This window comes from Pyrenophora tritici-repentis, chromosome 2, assembly GCF_003171515.1.
Source record: "Pyrenophora tritici-repentis strain M4 chromosome 2, whole genome shotgun sequence".
In the NCBI taxonomy this organism is placed as follows: Eukaryota; Fungi; Ascomycota; class Dothideomycetes; order Pleosporales; family Pleosporaceae; genus Pyrenophora; species Pyrenophora tritici-repentis.
Genome location: NC_089391.1, coordinates 428,856 through 449,979, shown reverse-complemented (window position 1 = coordinate 449,979; position 21,124 = coordinate 428,856). Strand labels below are relative to the sequence as shown.

General features: G+C 51.9%; 6 protein-coding genes across 6 annotated transcripts; 1 reads left to right on the top strand and 5 right to left on the bottom strand.

The window, feature by feature from the left end:
* Positions 1 to 2,074: 2,074 nt before the first annotated feature.
* PtrM4_056550 (uncharacterized protein) lies at positions 2,075 to 2,206 on the bottom strand (the record flags this gene model as incomplete). Its single annotated transcript, XM_066105256.1, has 1 exon — positions 2,075 to 2,206. One exon carries the CDS (start codon positions 2,204 to 2,206, stop codon positions 2,075 to 2,077), a length of 132 nt encoding a protein of 43 aa, XP_065963883.1.
* Positions 2,207 to 4,973: 2,767 nt separating this feature from the next.
* Positions 4,974 to 5,243, bottom strand: PtrM4_056540 (uncharacterized protein; the record flags this gene model as incomplete). Its single annotated transcript, XM_066105255.1, has 1 exon — positions 4,974 to 5,243. The coding sequence occupies one exon, from the start codon at positions 5,241 to 5,243 to the stop codon at positions 4,974 to 4,976; it is 270 nt and encodes an 89-aa protein (XP_065963882.1).
* Positions 5,244 to 5,803: 560 nt separating this feature from the next.
* PtrM4_056530 (uncharacterized protein) lies at positions 5,804 to 6,759 on the bottom strand (the record flags this gene model as incomplete). Its single annotated transcript, XM_066105254.1, has 2 exons — positions 5,804 to 6,243; positions 6,291 to 6,759. The coding sequence occupies 2 exons, from the start codon at positions 6,757 to 6,759 to the stop codon at positions 5,804 to 5,806; spliced, it is 909 nt and encodes a 302-aa protein (XP_065963881.1).
* Positions 6,760 to 9,415: 2,656 nt separating this feature from the next.
* PtrM4_056520 (uncharacterized protein) lies at positions 9,416 to 14,624 on the top strand (the record flags this gene model as incomplete). Its single annotated transcript, XM_066105253.1, has 2 exons — positions 9,416 to 11,219; positions 11,287 to 14,624. 2 exons carry the CDS (start codon positions 9,416 to 9,418, stop codon positions 14,622 to 14,624), a joined length of 5,142 nt encoding a protein of 1,713 aa, XP_065963880.1.
* Positions 14,625 to 15,328: 704 nt separating this feature from the next.
* Positions 15,329 to 17,140, bottom strand: PtrM4_056510 (uncharacterized protein; the record flags this gene model as incomplete). Its single annotated transcript, XM_066105252.1, has 1 exon — positions 15,329 to 17,140. The coding sequence occupies one exon, from the start codon at positions 17,138 to 17,140 to the stop codon at positions 15,329 to 15,331; it is 1,812 nt and encodes a 603-aa protein (XP_065963879.1).
* A 191-nt stretch (positions 17,141 to 17,331) lies between these two features.
* Positions 17,332 to 20,313, bottom strand: PtrM4_056500 (uncharacterized protein; the record flags this gene model as incomplete). Its single annotated transcript, XM_066105251.1, has 1 exon — positions 17,332 to 20,313. One exon carries the CDS (start codon positions 20,311 to 20,313, stop codon positions 17,332 to 17,334), a length of 2,982 nt encoding a protein of 993 aa, XP_065963878.1.
* Between the last annotated feature and the right edge of the window lie 811 nt (positions 20,314 to 21,124).

The window sequence follows — 21,124 nt, the reverse complement described above, 5'->3', positions numbered from 1 at the left end:
GAGATTCTCGCTTCGCAGGGATAGACGTACTAGGCTTTGAGGTATATAGCTGCTCTCCTTCGTAGCTATACAATGACAACGCAGTCCTCCCCTTCTCTTCACACCGTTACATATAATAATCACGACTCGGATCGGAACCGCTAGAAATGCTTTGTAAATGCCGTATCTTTCCCCTGTTCGCCTGCGAGAGGGGATACTCCTGTGCGGGCACCGACGGGCCTGAGCCGGGAGTGGGAAGCAGTCGTCTGTGTGGCGTCCTAGGCATGCAGGTAGGCTCGTGACGCAACGGTTTCGACGAAAACTTGGCATAATAGGACGGGGGGGATGGCAAACTTTGATGGTCATGATGATAAGGCTCAGGTTTCTTGGTCTCGCTCTGGCATGGGGAGCGACACATTTCCGCTTCTTCAACGATCTTTTTCATGTTCTCACCCATAGTTCCTCTGTCAACTATTAACCAAAACTCAGTGATGTCGGACGTGTGGTAGGAAATGTACCTCTTTGCTAATGACACAGGCTTTGACACTCATACACCATTCTCCACGACCTGAATCCAGCCTGGGTATTTCGGATCCTGAAAGTAGGCTCTGCCATCGGCTGTAAAGCGGAGGTACTCCCAATTCACCGGTTTCCACATCTTGTTCAAACATGATTATCGAGGGACAGACAGCGGGTGCTTAAGTCCTCAAGTAGGACATCCCGATCATGGAGATTGCTCTACTAGAATCTACGGCACAGTTCTCAGCCACCCGCACAAAGCCGACGCGGTAGGTGGGGCATGATGACCAGCGACGGTCGACTCCAGTGATCTGGAAAGAGCGTGGAAGTCCGCGCTCGATTCCCAGGCAGGGCGGTTGTCAGCAGTCACAGGGTTCATGGGACTTGTGTGTAGTGTCAGCATGTTCAGGGTTAATACTCGCTTATCGTAAGCGCTGTGCGCCCCGTAAGCAGCTTACCGGATCTACTAAGGTGGAATGGGGAAGGCTGCCGTCCCGCAACGCGTACGCAAGCGTAAGTCCAACACGAAGCGGCATGCACGGCGTACACTCGCTTGCAAAGTCGGCTTCCGGTTCGGGCGCTGCTCACAGATTCAATCCCACATTCTTGCAGCGCCAAGAGCAATATTTCTAGATAGTGTATAGCATAGGTTCGTGTCGCGGCGCGTGTCGCAACCCAGCATTTGCGAAAGGCAGCGACCGAGCTTGTACGGCTCAAGGACTCGTGGATCGGGGATGGAGTAGACATAGCGGTGATAATGCAACAAGCGTAATTAGAGCTATTCTCAAGGCTACCGATGGCACTGCCGAAAGGGAAGTGATCTCAAGGGGACTATGTCAGCCTTGTGTGTGCGCAGTAGTGTGCGGGTAGAAGGGACGTTATGGATGAGACAGTCGTCCTCGCAGCAAGGGTACACTCTCATGCATTTGCAGCTTCCGCTTTGCACACGCAGCTTAGTTGTCATCGCGCACGGGGCATCGATTCGTCTAGTCTACACTTGCTCTGAAAAGACTTAGACTCTGTAAATACCTCAATTTGATTGGTCCGAGTATCGAGCATAAGATTGACTCATAGCAATGCAAGCGAAAGCTAGCACTATTTAGGTAAGATCATGACTAATTGAGAAAGGCTTAGCATGAAACCAAAAGTCGCCTGCTTACAGAAACCGGAAGCTGCAAGTGCATGAGAGTGTAGAAGCAACACTTAGTGCTACATGCTCAAGGCTGTAACACCTGCCCTCGCTATTCCACACGTGTATTACGCGGACGGCCAGGTACTATGCCGCCGCGCAACAACTCGGGGCCTCTCGCAGGGCTCACAGTGCACATCACACGGCTCCCGGTTGACGCGCGAGCGGCGCAACGCAGCTCGACCTGGCGAGGGCACGTTGACCAGGCTGAGGCGACAACGCCTCCTTCGCGCTCTCGCCCGTGAGGGGCGATGACAGCTTTCTCACTCACTTGCTCTGATAATGCAAGCGAAAGATCTGCCAAGCTGCAGGGGTATGGGTAAACGAGCTGATCCCGCACTACTGCTGGCTAGCGCCTACTGCTTCGCCCCCAAAGCATCAGCCGCACTACGGTCCGTTCGCGATGCCAACATTTAGGCAGGCCCACGCGGCAGGGACGGCAGCGGCGTATGCGAAGGAGCTGTTTCCAGTGATACCGGCAGCAGAGGTGATGAAGACACGCCAGGCGGAAGAAGCCATGAACTCTGCAAGGAGTTAGTTCATCAATAGTATTGCTATCAAGGAAGCATTCAAATTGACACGGTAGTAGAACGATACCGTGAGTCACCTGCGAAAAATGTCAAGATGGGCGATGAATACAGTGGTCATGTGACTGATGTTGCATGACTAATTAGCGTCAGTACTTAGTCTTAGGTCTCACCTTGACAATACGATAACTCTTATACCCCCCAAAGTTTTGAAAGGCTATGAGCCCGGCGCTTTCGCGTATTGCTTACGGCCAATACAAAATAGGGAGTAAGGGTTCCCTCATGTTGGCTGCATGTTGTATGAACCTCGTGGTCCTGACAAGGCCACGTTGTACAATGGGCTCGAGGGGCGACGCGCCACTGCGGCACAGTTCTTGTCATGACAGCCTTGCGCTGACCCGACGGATCCTTTAAAGTGCTTACGCTGACGCAGTCGTCTGGGCATCGTCAGCAGCTTTGCTGCCGAATCTCGGTCCCCTCTAAACTGAGACCGGGGTCTTGATACTGCATGTCAGCCGAGCGGTGCAGGTACCATCGCAAGGCGCCTACGCACGGCTTACCTTGCGGGGTGGTGTGTGACAACCGAGCCACCTGCGCTGATTGGCCGTCCGCGTCCACAGCCATGCAGACCTCGATTCGCACGCGCGTACCTACATACCCATCATTAGTTGCATCACAACATTGACATTTCTGATGCGGAATCGGTAGATGGTCCTTCAAGATTCCGTAGCATTGGATAGTCGATCTACAATAACATCAGCAGGGCGTGTATAAAATACAATCGTTAGCGATTGCGGCTTCACCCCTGCGAGCAGCATTCCGAAGAACCAGTCATCATTCGTTCGATGATTGACCAATCACATCGCCTGTTTTGCACCAGACATCTAGCGCTAAGCTATATACGGAGGGTGGGGCTGTTCAAAACTGTTGCGTAGCTGCGTGTATCGGTAAAACCGCAATCGCTAACTACTGTACGGGTTGGTTTGCTATAAAACGCTGACATTTCAGCCCCCTTACAGTAGTTAGCGATTGCAGCTTCACCCCTGCGTGCATCATCCAACAAGACTAGTCGTCGTTGGAACTGTAATTAACCAATTGCATCGGCTATTTTGGAGCAAACGTCTAGTGCTCAGCCATACACGGAAGGTAAGAGTGATCAAAACCATTACGCAGCTGCACGTGGAGGTGAAGGTGCAATCGCTAGCGGCTGTAGACGTTTCTATCGTTACAGTACTATCAAAAAACGTCTTTAATACGTTTTACAGATCACGCGCTCCGGAACGACCATTTCTTCACTCTTATCAAAGCACCATGAGCCCTCTATCCCCTCTAGCAACATCAATCTTCCAGAATCTACCCACCGAAATCGTCCTCGCCATCTGCTCGCACGTCTCCCTTCCCGATCTATTTTTCCACGTCCGCCCAACATGCCGCCTCCTCTCCCTCTGCGCGCATGAAGTCCTTCTCCGCAAATTCTTCAATCACAGCCAAGCCCACGTCTCCTGGAACAGCTTTTGCAGTCCTTTTAGCGGCCTATCTCTTAATGTCGTATTGAATGACATTACAGCCCTATTCTCCACTCCAGCGAAACTACATACAAAATCTATAAGCGAAAGGACCAAATTCGTTAAGCTAGCGTTTGGGGAAATATATGGGCAACCAAAGGTTCGTTTCAGTATCGGGGATGAAGGGGGTGAGATTACGGTTAAGGCTCGAGAACTGCAAGAGTGTCTCCGTTTTGCGCCGAAAGATTTGCAGGCGCGGCGATACGCGTTTCTGATGTTTTTTTTCACGAGGCTGCGGAAAGAGAAGAGTTGGCGCTTTACGACGGGACTGTGGGGGGCGGCACGTATGCTAAGCTTCACTGTATTTGGGACTATCCTTATTGCCGTCATTGCTGTTCTTCTCGTTTGGTGGTTTGCCATAGAGATTTATAACATGGTTACGGACTTGTGTAGGCTTGGGCGGTGGTTGTACAGAAAGGTAAGTGATGTAATTTGCTCATGAGATGCGAACAGATGACGATCCTCGATGATTGTTACGGCCGTTCATCGCTTCTTCAATTGAGACCCTGCTGTTGCTGGACGTTCTCCAGGATCACGAAATATCTGCGTAACGTCCATCCCTGTGAATCGGGAAACCCGCTATGCTGAGAACGACAAGTAAGATTGCAAAGATCGCACGGGCGACCTGAAACGTGTCTTCTTTCACCGTCTCACAACGCTATTCTGGAGAATTCAATGCTATCAAGCGATTGGTCTTTTATGTACATTACCATAGGAATGGATTAAACTCGCGATTCGACTGATTTCTCGGCATGGCTGGTTTCTCGCTATACAGGGATCGCCGTTACACTTGACAAGACGATGGACTGCGTGGGATGAAAGCTAGGCGGCATGCAAAAAGCGGAAACTGCAAGTGCATCAGAGTGTGCGATTCATGTTCAACCACGACGGCGAGCCGACCAGCAAGACGATAGTCAGCAACAGGAGACGATGATACATCTCAGAATTCCAGACGCGACGCCAGATTTACAGGAACTGAACCAACATATAATCATAAGTGTTGAGAATATCTGGGTTCAGTCCAGGTAGAAGGTGCTTGGGGGTCACATGATATCCTGTTGTGGAAGGCACTGCCTGGTGGGCAATAGCCCTCACCACAACTGAGATGTGATGACACTTGACGACACGATAGTCAATACAATACGTTGCAGCCACCCCACCTTGTCCCTCCTCCCACTCGGGTCTCCATAGTAGTCATACTACTAGAGGGACCTTATTCCAATAACTTTCCTCAATCTCTCCTCCCTTCTCTCCAGCGGTGATGGCGACGCGCTTCTTAGGCTCGCCCCATAGCTGCAGCAAGACCTTCTTTTTCTGTCCATCCCTCACACCCTTCAGAAAGCCGTAGGTCCCTGTTAGGTCGTTGAGCTGCTGCTCCAAGCCAAATGAATTCGACTGCGCACGTCGGATAAGCGGACTAATGAGGTTCTTCCTCGCCTTATCAAGCTGATCCTTGACACTCATGATGATCTGAATATGTCCCTTCAGCTCACTCTTATTGGTGAGTGTGGACGCCCGCACATCCTTGAGCAGTTTCAGATTCTTCTCGTACTTGTTGATCTTCATCTTGTTGTTGATGGTCATGCGCCACATGGACGCCAGAAACTCGTCTTTGCGGTTCGCAAGACTGTCTTCTTCTTTGGCGACACTGCGGTGTAGGTTGTGGAATTGGCGGTCTACGCTCTCGAACAGCTGAAAGAGGGTGTCTGCCCGCGCAAGTTCGTTGGCGATGTTCTCTTCGAGGGTGGAGAGGAGGTAGTCGAATGTTCGCTGTAGAGTGGCTTTTGAGCGCTGCTGCGTGGTGTGACCGAGCACGTCGTTGACGACACGGCCGACGGCGGTGGGGGAGCCGTCTTTGCGCTCCAGGAGGCCGATCTTGCCGAGGCCACCGTGAATGTTTCCCATGACAGTGTCGATCATGCCAATCTTGGGGCCTTGGATGCCCTGGAGTTCGCGTTTCGCCCACTCCATGGTGATTAGTATGCTACGAGGGTTAGTGGGTGTGGTGGTTGCAAGAAGTATACCTACGAGTCCATGTCGCCGTCTACGTTTGTGAAGAAGCTCGTAATCTTCTCTGACAGAATCTTGAGACTGTCGCCCAGGTCGTCCAACTGGTCTATGATGACCGAAGACGCTGACATGTTCGTGGCGCGCACACTCTCTCCTAGATCTTGCACTGCGATGCTACCGTCTGCAAGCTCGCGCGACCGCGGTATCACGTTCTCGGAGGCGTACAGCAGTGGCTCGAACTGCTTGGCCATGTTTGCGACATTTGCGACGTCTGGAATGAGACTAGCAGTCCACGGTTGAAGCAGCAGCCACGACAGGATGACTAACCCAACGGTGAAGATGACGTTCGCTCTCGACCTGGTGAAGATGTGGAGGCCGCTTGCGAATCTGGAAATGGTGTCTTCGATTGGCGCTGTGCGGAACTTGGCCTCTCCCCGGTATGCAAAGCGCATGACTATGGCCGTTAGTACACACAGCGCGCACAGCTTAGGCTCGACTCACAGCCCTCAACTGGTCCCGTCTCGTCGTGCACCATTTCGTTCCCTGGTTGCGCACCTGCACTCGCCTGTGGCTCCTGTGGCGGGCTCTTCATTCGAGACGCGATGCTGTCCTCCGTGAAGCGCTGTTCCTCTGGTATCGGCTCGGGGCTTGCGCGCGGCGTCTGCTTGTAGGGCGACTCTGGCAGGGGGATATGGGATGGCGTGATGTCGCGATCGGTGCGGTACTGGAACGGGGACTTTGAGGGGCTTGCGGGCGCCGCGTTGTCATCCGGCAACGACCGTCTGTGCCTTGACTGCGACTCCTGCCACCCGGGAGGCGCCCACCCCTTCTCCGACTCTGTGTCCGACTCGGCCTCTTGGTTAATGGAGCGTCGGCCGTAGGACGAGTACATGCTGCGCTCAGGGTTGAAGGCTTCGAGCGATGCGCTCAGCGACGGGATGTCGTGCTCGTACAAGCTTCCGCGATCCATTGTGTCCATCATCTCGTGCGCGCAGTCGGTGGTGGAGGTGGAGGGTTGTCGAAGCGCGGAGGAGATACTCTTTCCATCGAATGTCAGCATCATTTCGATATGATGTCAAATCTCGACATGATGTCAATGTAAGCTATTATCTTCATACAAGTGCAGCACTATACAGCTATTCACTACAGCCAGCCCACGCTACTATCGTGCTGTGAGACGCCCATATGTATTTTTCGGCGTGCTGCATCGTTTAGGAGTATTTGCATGCATGCGTGTGGAACATTCACCCTGTGTGGACGCCAGCGAGAACGCCAAGGATTAATGAACTTCATCTTGCAGCTGAAATTGACCTACTGACAACTTTATGTTAGTTCTGTTATCATATTATTTGTTGACACGCCTTACATTTCATGTCAAACATGAATAAATGTCGAGAGAAACACGCTGACGAGCATTGTCAGGATGACAAAGGTAAGAGTAATTCACAGTGATATTTATGTTCAATATGCATTCAGAGCATAAGTGAAAGACACAAGAGTGTAACTTTAACGGACGCCTTTTCTAAAGAGTTTTAGCGTTTGTCAGCAGCTAGGCGTCGCGAAATCCGCTAATAAGCGAGGCCAGGGCGAGTGTGGGATGAAAGCTGAACGGCGTGCGAGAACCGGAAACTGCAAGTGCATGTGTCAGATTGTGATGGGTTATCAAAGACGGGGATAATAGTATAATAATATGATGGGGATCGATTGTATTGTTCTGGTCTGATGTCGTGTTGTTCTGTTGTCCAACGCTGTTCAATCCGTTGGGTCGCGGTGGATTGTGCGCGCTGACTAATTTAACTGATCCACAGAATCCACAGCTCCGAACACCCGGATTTTGTCCACCACCCAAAATATGCCCATATTCTGACAGCATGTGAGTGCACAGTACCCGATGGAGTCAGTGCCTCCGCCGTGTATTTTCTAGGGGAATAGTTGGAATATCAAAAAATACTTGATGATTAATGGTGGTGATTGCTTATTGAAGGCAAAACATTTTCGGCCGACCCCAAATACCAGATGAAGCGAGTTGAGACGAGAGAGGCCCCTGTGAGCACCTACGCGGCCAAAAAACCCTCCAAAACATCCACGTCAATCGACACCTCTAAAACTTATTACCTAATTAGGCAATTATTTCTTAGAATAACGCCGGGAGCCTCCGGGAGCTATAACGTACGCGAGCCTTAAGCGACAAACTTATTAAGCATTTGTTAAGACGATACTAGCTGCTTTTTCTGCTTTTTCCGGTGTTTTCCTAGGTGCTCTATCGAGGATGTCGCTTTTTAATGTTAGCCGCCGCGGAGGTGCCAAGACTAGAGTCCATTTAGGGTCCAGCAACCGCCCCACGGTATCGCCAAATATTTCTACCCACCAACAAGTGTTTTAACCCCACCAACACTTCCACAACACTAAACATGGCCAATATGGTCGCGTTCGACAGTGTTGACACGGCAAAGGTGTCGAATATCACTGTCGTTGCAACGAACAAAGTATATGATGTTTGATTAGTAGTGAGCAAGAGCTGGGTGGAGAGATCTCCCTATGTACGGGTGCGAGCTAAGCGGGAAGCTTGGTCTAACTAGTGGTCCAAGCTTCCAGCCCGGAAAAGCTCGCTATCTAAAATACATCCACACCAGGCTGGCTGTACGCGCATGTCCCAACAGACGGCCTCCACGATAACTGGCCTACCGAATGGGATCCACATCGCGATAACCCGCTTTGGATACCTGTCAGAATATGGGCATATTTTGGGTGGTGGACAAAATCCGGGTGTTTGGAGCTGTGGATTCTGTGGATCAGTTAAATTAGTCAGCGCAATCCACCGCGACCCAACTGATCGAACGGCGTTGGATCACAACACAACACCACATCAGACCAGAACAATACAATCGATCCCCATTGTCGGAACATGCGCGTACAGCCAGCCCGGCGAGTTTTTCCGGGCCGGAAGCTTGGACCACTAGTTAGACCAAGCTTCCCGCTTAGCTCGCAACCGTACATATGGAGATCTCTCCATCCAGCTCTTGCTCACTACTAATCAAATACTATACACTTTGTTCGTTGCAACGACTGCTAGTATTCGACACCTTTGCCGTGTCAACACCCATCATAATATTATACTATCATCCCTGTCGGCATACACACGGTGTGTCGCCTAATAAGGCCCAATGTACCGCCTCGATCCTACTTCGGCCCAACTCGGACCCAACGCTATGTATACCTTCGTAGCCCCCACATTCGTAGAATCATCATACACCAGAATACCAATACACAAGATTACCTTAGCTACTGTTATTCACCGTACGATCGTACAAGGCCTTCCAACACTGATCAGTGATTGCACGGCAGTCACAGACAGTTAGGTTAAGAAGAGATAGATTCTTTACCCCGCGCGTTCCCTAGATTGCCTATATCAGCAAGGCGGAGTTATCTATGCTAAGCTCACTGTTAGCTATATCAGGCGTCGTTCGTGGCTAGCGACCGACCGTTACAGCCGTATCAGAAGCGTTCCAAGACGCCGTCTATACACGCGCCAACCGACCGGTTGAGATTTGACCCGTGTACAACCCACGACCACCGACGCATCTCTAGCGAACGCAGCTAGCGCAACAAGCGTCAACAAGAACACAATGGCAGGAGAGAGAACATCATCGGAAAGAGCACCGGTAGCCAGGACGCCGGCAGTAGGAATGGCGAGCAGTAGTAGAAGAGTGGTACCCACACTAGAGGCGCTACTAGGGACCACAAACATAAAACCAAGAGAATGGCATCACATCGATCCAGAGATGTGGGAGGACAACCTTGAAGCTCCAGACGATGAGGTAGGGATTACTACAGCAACAACGTACATTGCGCGTGCGATTGCGGACTATACAGATCGACCAACAGCAGATGAAGAACTCTTTTGGGAGTTCCGTCAGGACTTTGAAGGATGGACAGAGGCAATGTTCCTACGTGCCCAGCCAATATACACAAAGGAACTAAAGCGGATCCTCCGCTTTAAGGGAGTGTATACTGGCCGTATTAATATGGCACCTAGTGAGTCTCTAGCTAGGTTATTACGCATGGAGGAGTACCTAGAATGGCCTCAGGACGTATTCCAGTCGGCTGTGTTTGACACACGATCAGCTGCGCACATGTTGCAAGAGCGGGCACTACGGCAACAACGCAGTGAAGGATCAGTACAGTCCACAGACAGGAGATTATCAAGCCAGGCCCAGAGCCGAACCCAAACGCCTGTAAGGACAAGAGGCCGAGACGTAGACAGTCGGCAAACCCGCGATCAAGACCAGACCCACGCCCGTGTGCAAGGACGACAGGAGACCGTTGAGGAAGAACAACAGATTCAGGACCAGCTAGCAAAAACGATTGAGAAAGCCCAAAACCAACCAATCCGAAGCCAGCCTGTAGAGACAACTGAATCCGCACCGCAGCCAGCCTATCAGCGCGTCCAAAGTCAGCAACCTCCCCTCACCTACAACAACTTCGACCGATTCCGCGAGTATACACCAGCATACCCGCAACGTCCGAAGGGACTGAGCGTTCCCCCAATTGTGCCCTCTGGTGAAACAGACCCGTACAAGGCAGTTCCACCAATCGAGTTTGGCAATGAGAAACTGGATCCTAAGACGATCAATGTCTTCGTGAAAATGTGGGACCGAGACAAAAAGTATACGGGAAAGCCGTACGACCTCCTAGACGATAAATTGAAGATCTTCTACAGCATCTGTTATCACGCAGACATCGAGCCAGGGCAGTTCCATGCAGTCTTTCCACGGATTCTCGACGGCCGCGCAGAGGAGTATTACCTCCACTTCGTCGATCAGCGGATGGATACGTTCTTGACTGCCTACACAAAGCTCAAGAACCACTTCGACACAGACGTCAACCACGGCCATTACTACGCGGACTGGACGACGACATCGTTTGTCAAAGTCCGCAGGGAGAACCCCGAAAAGAACCTCCACGAGGTCCTTGACATCATGCTGGACAAGCTCCAATTGTGTCAAAGAGCACTTGGACAGCAGTACATGGGAGAATACGCGCTCCGAACGACTGTAATCACAGCATGCCGAGGCGTGAAGGAGCTCGAGATGGCACTCTACAAGCCGTCTCTAGAATGCGAGGTTCTGTTTGGAGATCTGCGATCGTCAATCGAAAACTCACTCGCCATGACCGTCTCCGTCAACTTCACTGAGGCGGATACGGATAGCCAGTACTACTTGGATCGTCGGTACAACAACAACAGCTCTGGAAGATTGCGAGGGAATTACAACCCTCGTGGTGGACGCAGCGGATTCACCGCGGACGCGGTGGGCTTCAGCACCGCTCTGGAGTCAACACACAAATCGACAAGAAATGTTACGTCTGCAGCAAGACAGGCTGTTGGTCCACAAACCATACGCTTGAAGAAAGAAAACGCTCAAAAGCGCAGTACATCACACACTGCGCGATTACGGGAGAGCAAATGGAGTTTAGCACATTTCTCGTCGCGTACGAGGGGAAGAAGTCGACCAGTTCTTCCTAGAGGAGCAAGACGAAGATGATGAAGACCAAAGACTGGCAGTTAAGTACCTCACAGATCAGGCCTTTCTGCACCACGTGACCGGAGAAGACGTCTACAGGTGCAAGGAGCCTATTACGCCCGCAACGCAGTTCCTTATCGAGGATCGATACTCGCGAATCACGTACCAAGGCATTCTTCCTGACACTGGTGCCTCAAATGTATCGACAGCCGGAAAGGAGCAGTTCCTGGCGCTCCAAACTGAGGACCCCACCGTAACTCTAGATACGTCTACTGCTGGAAACGCATCTGTGCAATTTGGCAAAGGAAGCGTCACTACTTCGATTGGAACCGCACATGTATCGACACAGATTGGAAAGATCAAATTTGAGGTCTTGAACGCACCCACCCCGTTTCTCCTCTGTCTGAAAGACATGGACCGGCTCCACGTGTACTTCAACAATACTACGGACCAGCTGGTACAAGGAAAAGCTACCTTTCCAGTGATTCGCAAATGGGGACACCCGTGGTTCCACCTAAGCAAGGCAGAGCGCGCGCGCGTATTCCTTACGGAGACTGAGCTCCGACGCTTACACCGGAGGTTCGGGCATCCAGCCGTCGAACGGCTGATACGATTGCTCAAACGCGCAGGACACGAGGACGTGGATGAACGGCTGCTCCGAGAGATCCAAACGTTCTGCCATCACTGCCAAGCGCATGATCCAGCGCCGCGCCGATTCAAGTTTAGGCTGAAAGATGATCGGGAATTCAACTTCGAGATCCTCGTAGATGTGATGTATCTGAGTGGGAAACCAGTGCTTCACGTGATCGATTCGGCTACAACATTCAACGGCGCGCGATTTCTACCGTCTATGAGCGCGAAAGACACCTGGGAAGCACTCCGCCTGCTCTGGATTGATACATATCAAGGGCCGCCAGATATCGTCACCCACGACGCTGGCACTAACTTCGCGTCAGTCGAATTCAGATCAGAGGCGAAGATCATGGGAATCACATGTAAACAAGTGCCAACCGAGGCCCATTGGTCTATCGGCAAGGTAGAAAGATACCACGCACCGCTCAGACGCGCGTACGAGATCCTGAGGACAGAGCTTGACACTGGCACCAGCGACGCCGCAGTGTTGCAGATGGCAGTCAAGGCCGTCAACGACACCGCAGGCCCAGACGGGCTCGTACCCACGCTGCTCGTCTTCGGTGCATACCCCCGGATATCCATGGATTCACCACCATCTCCCTCGATAACCCATCGCGCAGAGGCAATCCAGAAAGCGATGAGGGCGCTGCGGAAGGCTGCAGCGGAACATGCAGTGAGCAACGCACTTGGTACCAGGAATGGGCCTACCACAGACGGGGTACTATCACTGCCTCTTCAGAGTGAGGTGATGGTATGGCGCGAGAAGAATGGATGGCAAGGGCCGTATAGAGTCATCGATATGAAGGACCACGATGTTACTGTAGACATGATCAACGGCCCAACGACGTTCCGATCCACTGTCGTAAAACCGTACTATCGCGATCTGACTACAGCGATAGACGGCGCAGATCAAGGCACAGGTGGATCTCCGACCACAGACGAAGCGATTGCTGATGAACCGCCACTACCGGTACCACCGGCGGAAGCCACCCAAGCGGCTCAGCCGCGCAAGCGGGGCCGCCCACCTGGATCAAAGAACAAGCCCAAGGTGCAGTACCTGTCGAAGAAGGAGGAGGACGATTACGCCCTGGCCGTCAAGCTACGCAATGACGGCGTGATTAACGTCCCGGGCGCTCCATTCGAAGCATCCGATCAGAAGGAGATCGACGACCTCGTCGGCCGTGGAGTATTCAGTTTTGAGCTGTTTGACCCAACTCTACACGGCGGGTATCGTATCTTTAAATCGCGCATGGTCCGCGAAGTCAAAGGCAAGACCATGGTCCCGTACGAGAAATCACGCCTCGTTGTTCAAGGTTACAATGACGAGGGCAAACACGAGATCCTGACGCAGTCGCCAACCATCCAACGAGCCAGCCAACGCCTGATTCTAGCCCTAGCGCCTGCATTACTCGATGAGGGCATGGTTGTGGAACTACGAGATATCACGCAAGCGTACCCACAGGCACAAACAGAGCTATTCCGCACGGTTTTAGCGCACCTCCCAAAGGAGCTTATAACAAAGTATCCCGAGGGAACAATTATTCGCGTAATCAAGCCACTCTATGGAATCGCGGAAGCAGGAGTCCACTGGTTTGCTACGTACCAAGGACACCACTGCAAGGAGCTCGACATGGCTACATCAACGTATGACCCGTGCCTCCTGATCACGAACGGGAGACGGGAAGCGTTTGGAATAGTGGGCCTGCAGACAGACGATACTCTCGCGATTGGGACGCCTGCATTCTCTGGTGCAGAAGACGCTGCGCTCCAGAAAGCCAATTTTCGAGCTAAGCCCAAGGAGAGACTGTCCAAAGAAGTATCACTCGAGTTCAACGGATGTACTCTAACGTTGCGCGGAGACACGATTCTACTTACGCAGAAGGGACAAGGTGCCAAGATCGAAATCATTGATCCGAAGGCAGCAAACCGAGCACAGAAGTACATGGAGCAGCGCGCGCGTGGCGCGTACATTGCGTCGATATGCCAACCTGAAGCATCGTTCGATCTTTCCGCGGCTGCGCAAATACAACAACCTAAGGACACAGAATACGTGAAGCTTAACCGCCGGCTGCAGTGGCAATCTGAGAGCATACAACGAGGCCTGCGATACGTCCCTCTCGACCTCGCTACAGCAAAGCTGGTAGTGTTCACAGACGGATCCTTCGCGAACAACCAAGACCTTAGCTCACAGCTAGGGTACCTACTTATCCTTGCGAATGAGTCGAGTCGACAAGACAGCACGTTTGATATTCGTGGTAACGTAATCCATTGGAGTTCGACCAAATGCAAACGCGTTACCCGGAGCGTTCTTGCCTCAGAAACGTACGGCATGGTTAGCGGTGTCGACATCGCTATCGCTATCCTAACAACCCTCAAGATGATTACAGGACGCCTAGGTCTACCACCGATCCCACTTATTGTGTGTACGGATTCATACTCCTTGTATGAATGCCTCGTCAAACTCGGAACAACTGCTGAGAAGCGACTGATGATCGACATCATGGCGCTTCGGCAGTCATACGAGCGTCGCGAGATCACTGAGATCCGCTGGATCAACGGAGAGGACAACCCCGCGGACGCATTCACGAAAGCAACACCAAATCGCGCGTTAGAACGTTTCATCGAAAGCAACAAGCTGTCAATCCGAGTAGAGGGATCTGTGCAGCGACCTACGGAGTAGGCACATATGCCTATTTGGAATCCCTCTCATTGTGCCCTTTTTAGAAGACCCGTTTTTCCTTACATCAGTCGTTACAATAAGAAAAGATTGCCAGTGTCGGCATACACACGGTGTGTCGCCTAATAAGGCCCAATGTACCGCCTCGATCCTACTTCGGCCCAACTCGGACCCAACGCTATGTATACCTTCGTAGCCCCCACATTCGTAGAATCATCATACACCGGAATACCAATACACAAGATTACCTTAGTTACTGTTATTCACCGTACGATCGTACAAGGCCTTCCAACAATCCCCGTCTTTGATAATCCATCACAATCTGACAATACCACATGGGTACATTATTGTTGGAAGGCCTTGTACGATCGTACGGTGAATAACAGTAGCTAAGGTAATCTTGTGTATTGGTATTCCGGTGTATGATGATTCTACGAATGTGGGGGCTACGAAGGTATACATAGCGTTGGGTCCGAGTTGGGCCGAAGTAGGATCGAGGCGGTACATTGGGCCTTATTAGGCGACACACCGTGTGTATGCCGACACTGGCAATCTTTTCTTATTGTAACGACTGATGTAAGGAAAAACGGGTCTTCTAAAAAGGGCACAATGAGAGGGATTCCAAATAGGCATATGTGCCTACTCCGTAGGTCGCTGCACAGATCCCTCTACTCGGATTGACAGCTTGTTGCTTTCGATGAAACGTTCTAACGCGCGATTTGGTGTTGCTTTCGTGAATGCGTCCGCGGGTTGTCCTCTCCGTTGATCCAGCGGATCTCAGTGATCTCGCGACGCTCGTATGACTGCCGAAGCGCCATGATGTCGATCATCAGTCGCTTCTCAGCAGTTGTTCCGAGTTTGACGAGGCATTCATACAAGGAGTATGAATCCGTACACACAATAAGTGGGATCGGTGGTAGACCTAGGCGTCCTGTAATCATCTTGAGGGTTGTTAGGATAGCGATAGCGATGTCGACACCGCTAACCATGCCGTACGTTTCTGAGGCAAGAACGCTCCGGGTAACGCGTTTGCATTTGGTCGAACTCCAATGGATTACGTTACCACGAATATCAAACGTGCTGTCTTGTCGACTCGACTCATTCGCAAGGATAAGTAGGTACCCTAGCTGTGAGCTAAGGTCTTGGTTGTTCGCGAAGGATCCGTCTGTGAACACTACCAGCTTTGCTGTAGCGAGGTCGAGAGGGACGTATCGCAGGCCTCGTTGTATGCTCTCAGATTGCCACTGCAGCCGGCGGTTAAGCTTCACGTATTCTGTGTCCTTAGGTTGTTGTATTTGCGCAGCCGCGGAAAGATCGAACGATGCTTCAGGTTGGCATATCGACGCAATGTACGCGCCACGCGCGCGCTGCTCCATGTACTTCTGTGCTCGGTTTGCTGCCTTCGGATCAATGATTTCGATCTTGGCACCTTGTCCCTTCTGCGTAAGTAGAATCGTGTCTCCGCGCAACGTTAGAGTACATCCGTTGAACTCGAGTGATACTTCTTTGGACAGTCTCTCCTTGGGCTTAGCTCGAAAATTGGCTTTCTGGAGCGCAGCGTCTTCTGCACCAGAGAATGCAGGCGTCCCAATCGCGAGAGTATCGTCTGTCTGCAGGCCCACTATTCCAAACGCTTCCCGTCTCCCGTTCGTGATCAGGAGGCACGGGTCATACGTTGATGTAGCCATGTCGAGCTCCTTGCAGTGGTGTCCTTGGTACGTAGCAAACCAGTGGACTCCTGCTTCCGCGATTCCATAGAGTGGCTTGATTACGCGAATAATTGTTCCCTCGGGATACTTTGTTATAAGCTCCTTTGGGAGGTGCGCTAAAACCGTGCGGAATAGCTCTGTTTGTGCCTGTGGGTACGCTTGCGTGATATCTCGTAGTTCCACAACCATGCCCTCATCGAGTAATGCAGGCGCTAGGGCTAGAATCAGGCGTTGGCTGGCTCGTTGGATGGTTGGCGACTGCGTCAGGATCTCGTGTTTGCCCTCGTCATTGTAACCTTGAACAACGAGGCGTGATTTCTCGTACGGGACCATGGTCTTGCCTTTGACTTCGCGGACCATGCGCGATTTAAAGATACGATACCCGCCGTGTAGAGTTGGGTCAAACAGCTCAAAACTGAATACTCCACGGCCGACGAGGTCGTCGATCTCCTTCTGATCGGATGCTTCGAATGGAGCGCCCGGGACGTTAATCACGCCGTCATTGCGTAGCTTGACGGCCAGGGCGTAATCGTCCTCCTCCTTCTTCGACAGGTACTGCACCTTGGGCTTGTTCTTTGATCCAGGTGGGCGGCCCCGCTTGCGCGGCTGAGCCGCTTGGGTGGCTTCCGCCGGTGGTACCGGTAGTGGCGGTTCATCAGCAATCGCTTCGTCTGTGGTCGGAGATCCACCTGTGCCTTGATCTGCGCCGTCTATCGCTGTAGTCAGATCGCGATAGTACGGTTTTACGACAGTGGATCGGAACGTCGTTGGGCCGTTGATCATGTCTACAGTAACATCGTGGTCCTTCATATCGATGACTCTATACGGCCCTTGCCATCCATTCTTCTCGCGCCATACCATCACCTCACTCTGAAGAGGCAGTGATAGTACCCCGTCTGTGGTAGGCCCATTCCTGGTACCAAGTGCGTTGCTCACTGCATGTTCCGCTGCAGCCTTCCGCAGCGCCCTCATCGCTTTCTGGATTGCCTCTGCGCGATGGGTTATCGAGGGAGATGGTGGTGAATCCATGGATATCCGGGGTATGCACCGAAGACGAGCAGCGTGGGTACGAGCCCGTCTGGGCCTGCGGTGTCGTTGACGGCCTTGACTGCCATCTGCAACACTGCGGCGTCGCTGGTGCCAGTGTCAAGCTCTGTCCTCAGGATCTCGTACGCGCGTCTGAGCGGTGCGTGGTATCTTTCTACCTTGCCGATAGACCAATGGGCCTCGGTTGGCACTTGTTTACATGTGATTCCCATGATCTTCGCCTCTGATCTGAATTCGACTGACGCGAAGTTAGTGCCAGCGTCGTGGGTGACGATATCTGGCGGCCCTTGATATGTATCAATCCAGAGCAGGCGGAGTGCTTCCCAGGTGTCTTTCGCGCTCATAGACGGTAGAAATCGCGCGCCGTTGAATGTTGTAGCCGAATCGATCACGTGAAGCACTGGTTTCCCACTCAGATACATCACATCTACGAGGATCTCGAAGTTGAATTCCCGATCATCTTTCAGCCTAAACTTGAATCGGCGCGGCGCTGGATCATGCGCTTGGCAGTGATGGCAGAACGTTTGGATCTCTCGGAGCAGCCGTTCATCCACGTCCTCGTGTCCTGCGCGTTTGAGCAATCGTATCAGCCGTTCGACGGCTGGATGCCCGAACCTCCGGTGTAAGCGTCGGAGCTCAGTCTCCGTAAGGAATACGCGCGCGCGCTCTGCCTTGCTTAGGTGGAACCACGGGTGTCCCCATTTGCGAATCACTGGAAAGGTAGCTTTTCCTTGTACCAGCTGGTCCGTAGTATTGTTGAAGTACACGTGGAGCCGGTCCATGTCTTTCAGACAGAGGAGAAACGGGGTGGGTGCGTTCAAGACCTCAAATTTGATCTTTCCAATCTGTGTCGATACATGTGCGGTTCCAATCGAAGTAGTGACGCTTCCTTTGCCAAATTGCACAGATGCGTTTCCAGCAGTAGACGTATCTAGAGTTACGGTGGGGTCCTCAGTTTGGAGCGCCAGGAACTGCTCCTTTCCGGCTGTCGATACATTTGAGGCACCAGTGTCAGGAAGAATGCCTTGGTACGTGATTCGCGAGTATCGATCCTCGATAAGGAACTGCGTTGCGGGCGTAATAGGCTCCTTGCACCTGTAGACGTCTTCTCCGGTCACGTGGTGCAGAAAGGCCTGATCTGTGAGGTACTTAACTGCCAGTCTTTGGTCTTCATCATCTTCGTCTTGCTCCTCTAGGAAGAACTGGTCGACTTCTTCCCCCTCGTACGCGACGAGAAATGTGCTAAACTCCATTTGCTCTCCCGTAATCGCGCAGTGTGTGATGTACTGCGCTTTTGAGCGTTTTCTTTCTTCAAGCGTATGGTTTGTGGACCAACAGCCTGTCTTGCTGCAGACGTAACATTTCTTGTCGATTTGTGTGTTGACTCCAGAGCGGTGCTGAAGCCCACCGCGTCCGCGGGTGAATCCGCTGCGTCCACCACGAGGGTTGTAATTCCCTCGCAATCTTCCAGAGCTGTTGTTGTTGTACCGACGATCCAAGTAGTACTGGCTATCCGTATCCGCCTCAGTGAAGTTGACGGAGACGGTCATGGCGAGTGAGTTTTCGATTGACGATCGCAGATCTCCAAACAGAACCTCGCATTCTAGAGACGGCTTGTAGAGTGCCATCTCGAGCTCCTTCACGCCTCGGCATGCTGTGATTACAGTCGTTCGGAGCGCGTATTCTCCCATGTACTGCTGTCCAAGTGCTCTTTGACACAATTGGAGCTTGTCCAGCATGATGTCAAGGACCTCGTGGAGGTTCTTTTCGGGGTTCTCCCTGCGGACTTTGACAAACGATGTCGTCGTCCAGTCCGCGTAGTAATGGCCGTGGTTGACGTCTGTGTCGAAGTGGTTCTTGAGCTTTGTGTAGGCAGTCAAGAACGTATCCATCCGCTGATCGACGAAGTGGAGGTAATACTCCTCTGCGCGGCCGTCGAGAATCCGTGGAAAGACTGCATGGAACTGCCCTGGCTCGATGTCTGCGTGATAACAGATGCTGTAGAAGATCTTCAATTTATCGTCTAGGAGGTCGTACGGCTTTCCCGTATACTTTTTGTCTCGGTCCCACATTTTCACGAAGACATTGATCGTCTTAGGATCCAGTTTCTCATTGCCAAACTCGATTGGTGGAACTGCCTTGTACGGGTCTGTTTCACCAGAGGGCACAATTGGGGGAACGCTCAGTCCCTTCGGACGTTGCGGGTATGCTGGTGTATACTCGCGGAATCGGTCGAAGTTGTTGTAGGTGAGGGGAGGTTGCTGACTTTGGACGCGCTGATAGGCTGGCTGCGGTGCGGATTCAGTTGTCTCTACAGGCTGGCTTCGGATTGGTTGGTTTTGGGCTTTCTCAATCGTTTTTGCTAGCTGGTCCTGAATCTGTTGTTCTTCCTCAACGGTCTCCTGTCGTCCTTGCACACGGGCGTGGGTCTGGTCTTGATCGCGGGTTTGCCGACTGTCTACGTCTCGGCCTCTTGTCCTTACAGGCGTTTGGGTTCGGCTCTGGGCCTGGCTTGATAATCTCCTGTCTGTGGACTGTACTGATCCTTCACTGCGTTGTTGCCGTAGTGCCCGCTCTTGCAACATGTGCGCAGCTGATCGTGTGTCAAACACAGCCGACTGGAATACGTCCTGAGGCCATTCTAGGTACTCCTCCATGCGTAATAACCTAGCTAGAGACTCACTAGGTGCCATATTAATACGGCCAGTATACACTCCCTTAAAGCGGAGGATCCGCTTTAGTTCCTTTGTGTATATTGGCTGGGCACGTAGGAACATTGCCTCTGTCCATCCTTCAAAGTCCTGACGGAACTCCCAAAAGAGTTCTTCATCTGCTGTTGGTCGATCTGTATAGTCCGCAATCGCACGCGCAATGTACGTTGTTGCTGTAGTAATCCCTACCTCATCGTCTGGAGCTTCAAGGTTGTCCTCCCACATCTCTGGATCGATGTGATGCCATTCTCTTGGTTTTATGTTTGTGGTCCCTAGTAGCGCCTCTAGTGTGGGTACCACTCTTCTACTACTGCTCGCCATTCCTACTGCCGGCGTCCTGGCTACCGGTGCTCTTTCCGATGATGTTCTCTCTCCTGCCATTGTGTTCTTGTTGACGCTTGTTGCGCTAGCTGCGTTCGCTAGAGATGCGTCGGTGGTCGTGGGTTGTACACGGGTCAAATCTCAACCGGTCGGTTGGCGCGTGTATAGACGGCGTCTTGGAACGCTTCTGATACGGCTGTAACGGTCGGTCGCTAGCCACGAACGACGCCTGATATAGCTAACAGTGAGCTTAGCATAGATAACTCCGCCTTGCTGATATAGGCAATCTAGGGAACGCGCGGGGTAAAGAATCTATCTCTTCTTAACCTAACTGTCTGTGACTGCCGTGCAATCACTGATCAGTGTTGGAAGGCCTTGTACGATCGTACGGTGAATAACAGTAGCTAAGGTAATCTTGTGTATTGGTATTCTGGTGTATGATGATTCTACGAATGTGGGGGCTACGAAGGTATACATAACGTTGGGTCCGAGTTGGGCCGAAGTAGGATCGAGGCGGTACATTGGGCCTTATTAGGCGACACACCGTGTGTATGCCGACAATTATTATTATTATTATTATTATTATTATTATTTGTTGGTAGGCCTTGTACGATCGTACGGGTGAATAACAACAACAAGGTTCTTCTGGTGACTGGTATTGGTATTCTTATTGATTGTCTACGAACATAGCTGCTACGAAGGTACACCTAAGCTC